This window comes from Sceloporus occidentalis, unplaced genomic scaffold, assembly GCF_023333645.1.
Source record: "Sceloporus occidentalis isolate IW3139 unplaced genomic scaffold, rSceOcc1.0.p SCAF_5, whole genome shotgun sequence".
In the NCBI taxonomy this organism is placed as follows: Eukaryota; Metazoa; Chordata; class Lepidosauria; order Squamata; family Phrynosomatidae; genus Sceloporus; species Sceloporus occidentalis.
Window position 1 is genome coordinate 161235780 of NW_028316985.1, and position 6000 is coordinate 161241779.

Genomic DNA, 6000 nt, shown 5'->3' on the forward strand with positions numbered 1-6000 from the left:
CTGTTCTATGCCTAAAAGGGAATTGGTCTTCTCCAGTGAGATGCCATCATTTTACAGAATCTGTAACAATCTCAGTACAAAAAGGCCAGACAAGGTGATACTTCTCTTCTGCAGCTAAATAAGGGCATTGAAACCTACAGTGGGTTTGCTTTTGGCTAGCACTCTTTTTGCAAAATGAAAGAAACTCAAATCACACATGTTCCCCATCTTTTAGACTTGCTTGTCTATAATTCAATCCACATGCAGAAAAAGGTCAAGATATTGCTACAACACAGCAAGATGTTATTAGCTCAGCCAAGCTATCCCTGTGGTTTCTTTAATTTGCAGTGTAGCCCTCTGATATGGCTGGTCAGAAATATGTCTTATTGGGTTCAGTACTGATGGCTTCCAGTTGACTGTATAAAGGATTCCAGCTTTAATCTAGGGAGGAATGGGTTCAGAAAGATTCCAAGATGTAGGCTTTAATACTGAGCATACTTTCCTGCAAGCAAGCGTTATTGACAGTGATGTAACTTGTTTCCAGCCCAACAGGAATGAGGTATTAGATTTATTGAAGTGAGGGATCTTTATGCTGTGGTTGCAAAGTTGCACAGATAATTCAATATATTATAGAAACAGAACCATCTTTTTTCACAGAGCTTGGGAAACTCCCCTTTTAAAATAATGTTTATAGAATCTCTCCCCCCCCCCCCCTCAGTTGGTATAACATCTGGCTGTGCTGGCTAGGAAATCCTGGGAGTTATAGTCCAAACAAATTAACTTTTCCAAACCCAGCTTCTGGGATAATCTAGATTTTTATTGAAGTAGCTGATGGTTCCTGTGTCAATGTGGCAGTAAATTCATCCACAAGATTTATTCCAGTTTAGACTAAAACCAATTCCATGGCAACCATTGGCTGTCAATAGATGCTAATGTTTCATGTAAATAGAGCTGAACATACCAAAAATGACTGCAGAGCAGAGGTTGGGAAAGTTTGACCTTCAAGATGTTTTGGACCTGACTTTCCAAACTTCCAAACAGTATGGCAAATAGTAAGAGACTGTGAGAGTTGCAATCTAAAACACATGAAGGGCCAAAGTTTTCCCATCTCAGATACAGAATTTCTAGTGAAGGTATTATGGTCTCTGCCACCCTTTCCCAGGGTGGTACTCATTAGATGTCTTAGGCAACAGCTCCCACTTCTCTCTCTATTCCAACCTATCTGAAGGATACTAAACTGAAGAATGCTGGGAGAAAGAAAAAGATTATGATAGTTTCTTTCAGTTACGTATATCAATCTACCTGCCAGCACATGAGGAAGTCATAGAAATTTACTTAGAAGTGATCTTGGAAATCATACAGTCCAAGGGTGAAAATATCATGCATCATGCAGCTTTAGGGGTCTGGGAGCTCATTTCTTTCCTAGAACCATCATGAACTACACTACACAGAGACATGCTGCCACTTTGAACATTTAGGCTGTGTGTATAATACTGTAATTTAAAGCTATAATTTTAATTTTGCTAGTTGTTTTATTGCACAACTATTACCATTACATTTCATGATATATGGGAATTATGATTTATGAGTAGCATTACTACAAAACAAAATTACTAAAGATTCTGTGTGGTGTGGTATGGGAGGAGGTCAATGGCAGGCGTGACACAATGTTACCACACCAGGTGATGCCAACCCCACTGGCTGCCATTAGAACAGAATACAGAGAAAATGAATGGTTTCCAATTGGCAAAGGATTAGGCATGGCTATATTCTGTCACCCTATTTGTTCAACATGTATGCAGAAAATATCATGCACAGAGCAGATTTAGACTCAGAAGATGAAGGAGTGAAGATTAACAACCTAAGACATGCAGACAACACCATACCACTGGCAGAAAACACCAGATTTGGAACAATTACTAAAGAAACCCCAGTGAGAAAGTGCTAAGGTAAGCTTAATGTTGAACAGTAAGAAAACAAAAGCACTGACCATGGAAGATCTACATGAATTCATCCTAGATGACAAGAAACTTTAAATAGTCAAAGAATATGTTACCTTTGATCAAACATTGATCAGAACAGAGACTGTATTCAAGAAATCAGAACAAGATTAGGAATGGGAAGGGCAGCTATTGCAAGAACTGGACAAGATCCTAAAGTTCAAAGATGTAACACTGAACACTAAAATCAGGATCATCCAAGCCACTGTATTTCCTACTACCAGGTATGGATTTGAGAGCTAGTTAGTGAAGAAAGTGGATAAAAAGAAAATCAACTCATTTGAGATGGGTGCTGGAAAAGAGTGCTAGGGATACAGCAGATGGCCAAAAAGACAAAGAAATGGGTCCTAGAACAGATCAAGATTGAACTCTCCCTGAAAGCTAGTATAACTAAACTGTGGCTGTTGTACTTTAACCACATCATGAGAAAGGCACAACTCATTATAAAAAGTAATAATGCTAGGAAGACTGCATACCAGATAGTTAGACTCAATCAGGGAGGTAACAGGCCTGAAGCTGCAGAAGCTGAGCAGTACAGTTGAGGATAGGGGGTCTTGGAAATGTCTCATTCACAGGATCACCATGAGCCAAGGTCAACTCGAAGGCATGTATCAAAAACAATAACCTATGTGTTGACTCACCATTCTACAGTTTATTCAGTTGGGTCACTCTAGGCCAGGGGTAGGCAACCTGCGGCCCGCGGGCCGGATGCGGGCCGGATGCGGCCCGGCGAGGCCTTGGGACCGGCCCCAGCCCAGTCCTGCCGTCGATTGCTGCCGGGGCCTTTGGCATCTCGCACAAGGGGCATGGTGGGGCAATTGTCTATAGAAGCCTCAGAAACATGCATTTATCTTAACTTTTTTAAAAAAATCAGCAAATTTTTTCGTGTGTCCTCCATTTTTTATGTAAAAAGTGCCCTCCATTTGAAAATTTTGTCCTACATTTGTCCCGGTTTATTTATTTATTTAATTTTTTAAAAATTATTTAATTATTTGTTTTTTGGCTTCGGCCCCCCAGTTGTCTGAGGGACAGCAACCCGGCCCCCGGCTCAAAAGGGTTGCCTACCCCTGCTCTAGGCTAATAAGAATCAGGTTAATCACAGGTGGAACAGGATCTGGTTGAAAACACCATCCCTTCCTCAGCAAGCAACCTTGCAATCAGGAGAAGGGGAGGATATAGTTAGATTCCCATCCATCCTGCCTGACATATTTCGACATACTATTTTGCATCAGACTTTTAATCTGGACACAGCTATGCAAATGAAAGCACCCTATAGGCAACTGAAGGAAAATAGGGCCTATTTTTTTTTAAAGCTTTATTGTGTGCTTTCTGAAAGACAAGGGAGACACTGCATAAATAAAGTACATTCCATATACTACTGTCAAGTAAACTTATTTAAATTAGACTAAGCAGAGCAAAAATACACTCTGATCTATGATTTTTGAAGAAGCTTTTAGTCTCCAATGTCTTGACAGATTTAAATGCACATGTCAGTAGCTATACATATAAAATGATTGCAGAAAATTGAGACATAAAGGTAATTTTGTATGATAAAATTCTGAATTCTTTAAATGCAGGTAGAATTGGTAAGCACAGATGAAATCATTTTGCCAAATCCTGATCAGCATTATAAATTATATACTTTCCTGTTGCCCAATTGTCATTTTTCTTTCTATTCACTGAATTCTCATAAAAGAATATCATTCTATGCAGAGCTTGGAACTGCTACTTTTTGGACTACATCTCCCAGAATCCCCTAATCAGCAAGACCAGTGGCAATATCCAGAGACACATAGTCCAAAAAGACAATGTTTCCTACCTCTGATACTAATACAGATGTGAAAAAGGAAAGTGTCAGAAGGAAAGAATGAGAGAGAAAGTGAAACATTGAGCAAAATGTTATAAAAGAAACATTTGGGGGAAGGCAGGGGGCATTACTTGGTTATTCCATTCTCCACATAAGTTGTCCTATAGAATCCAACCAGGGAACCATTTAAATGGCCTCGGAACTTCATAGTCAGGAAATAGATGTTAGGAGATAATTCTTCTTCTGCTTCTATGACCACATATTCCTGCGGCTTGTACTCAAAGCAACGCTTTAAAGCAATGAACTGGCCTGAAGATGTCTTGAGTAGGGGCATTTCTGTGATCTTAGTCTCTCTGAGGTGAAGCCAGAAGTATTTGGTTGTGTAGCTTTCCAGTGTGATGGAAATATTGACAGTTCCATCATAACTATCTGCTCCCAGTTCCGGTTTCAGCTCCAAGTCATAATGATTTGGATAAATATATAGGGGCAGTTTGAAATTTGTCCAGCCTCCACTGTTGTCATCATTTTGAGCAGGGCAAGGGTCCATATCCTCTGGTACAGGGCCTGTGGGTGATTCTGTTGGTTTTGTGGGCAAATCTGTTGGCATCTGCCCATTGTCTTCTGGAAAATCACAGGCTGGTGGTCTTAATCCTAGGCCAAGTCCCAAACCCAAGATTAAACCTACAGCAACAACCACACCACAGATGATGATCACATGCTTGTCCTTCATGCAATATTTTTTCGATGCCTTCTCTTCAAAACCCATTCCTTCCATCTCCATTCTCCAGTATCGGAGCTAAATATCAAACATTAAAAAAAAAAAAAAGATTTATGAACAACAGTATCTTGGTGTTTCTCTCTTTCTCAGCAGCCTCAGATTATGCTCAACAGTTTCTCTCTCTTCCTTCCTCTGCCTGTCCTCCACTATGAGTTGCCACTCACTCAGTTAATGAAAAATAACATTTGGTTTATTCAAAAGAAAGTAACCAGTAAAGAAGAATTCAGCTAAGAAGTGGAGACAGAGGAAATTAACACAGAAGAAAATTGTAGCTGCTGCTATTGGTCTTATAAGCAGTGCAACCCCACCCCCAAACTCCTCCTGCTCTGGTCAGAGTTAAATATAAAACAGTGCTGTGTTAATCAGCAGTCAGAGAAGATCAAATGCCAAGGCTCGGTGTCAGCAGTTTTCCAGACAGCTCATAGACTGAAGCAATCACAGACAGAGAGGTGGAATTACTTGGGAACCTCAACCTTTGTCATTACTTATGGTTTTCCCCTCCTGGATTTTTTTATGAGTGGGAATTTCCTTGAACTTGCACACTCATATATTTGCATAATAAAACATCCATGTTTTTGCCCTCCCCTTCCTCTCTGCCTTAGAAACTGTACGTCTCCTTTCATTTGGTTTTTTCCCCTTTCTCAATAATGGAGTTTTTAGTTTTGTTTTTTCTTTGTTATTCTTTATGTGGATATTGAAAATCACTTGGCCAGAAGAGAAATCTCTCTCTGTGTGTGTCAGACTGTAAACATTGGCACTTAGTGCACACACTGAGCCAAACATGAGTCTGTTCTGATTTGCGTACTGAGCAAGCAAGGCAGCTACAGATGTACACTCTCAAATTTTGCTATTTATGGTTTGTGTATTTTCTGAAAACAGATGAGTGGGATGTTGAGTGAGCTGGGTAAGGCAAGTGATCTGGGACGAGGCAGTTAGCATGTTTCCGTATCAAATAAAATGCATGGTGGTTTCCCACAGAGAGTTAACCTTTTACATTGCAATGCTAAACATGTCTGCACAGATACAAATCCTATTGAGTTAAATGGGGGACTACCATAAGTCTAGATCTACCATACATCAAAGTGAGGGAGGTCTCAGGTAGCCAAGGCTGTAGCTATGTGGAGCAAAATATGAGCACACTGTACCAAATAACTGTCCCTTTCATGAAATTTCCCTTCAGTCCCCACATTTCTAGCATCACAGCTGACCATTTAGAAATGAGTTTAAACAACCAAAAGCTACCAAGGGAATGAAAACAGCAAATATAAAGGTTTTCAGTATCTCACTCTGTGCAGTGCTAGAAATTTGGGGACCGAACAAGAACAAGAACAACAATCAATTGGAAGGCACAATTCTTATTTGGGGTAGGAAATCCCTCACCCACCCCATATCAACACTGTTATAGGTAGCACATGGTGAAGGAGGAGGCAACCATG

At 40.1% G+C, this 6000-nt stretch overlaps 1 protein-coding gene across 1 annotated transcript in view; it reads right to left on the minus strand.

Annotated features, from left to right (window-relative positions):
- Nucleotides 1–4561, minus strand: part of ENPEP (glutamyl aminopeptidase) — a 71614-nt gene extending 67053 nt beyond the window's left edge. Inside the window, exon 1 of the mRNA XM_089527070.1 lies at nucleotides 3918–4561. Within this exon, the coding sequence (XP_089383196.1) occupies nucleotides 3918–4561 (644 nt within the window). The remainder of the gene's footprint in view (nucleotides 1–3917) is intronic.
- Between the last annotated feature and the right edge of the window lie 1439 nt (nucleotides 4562–6000).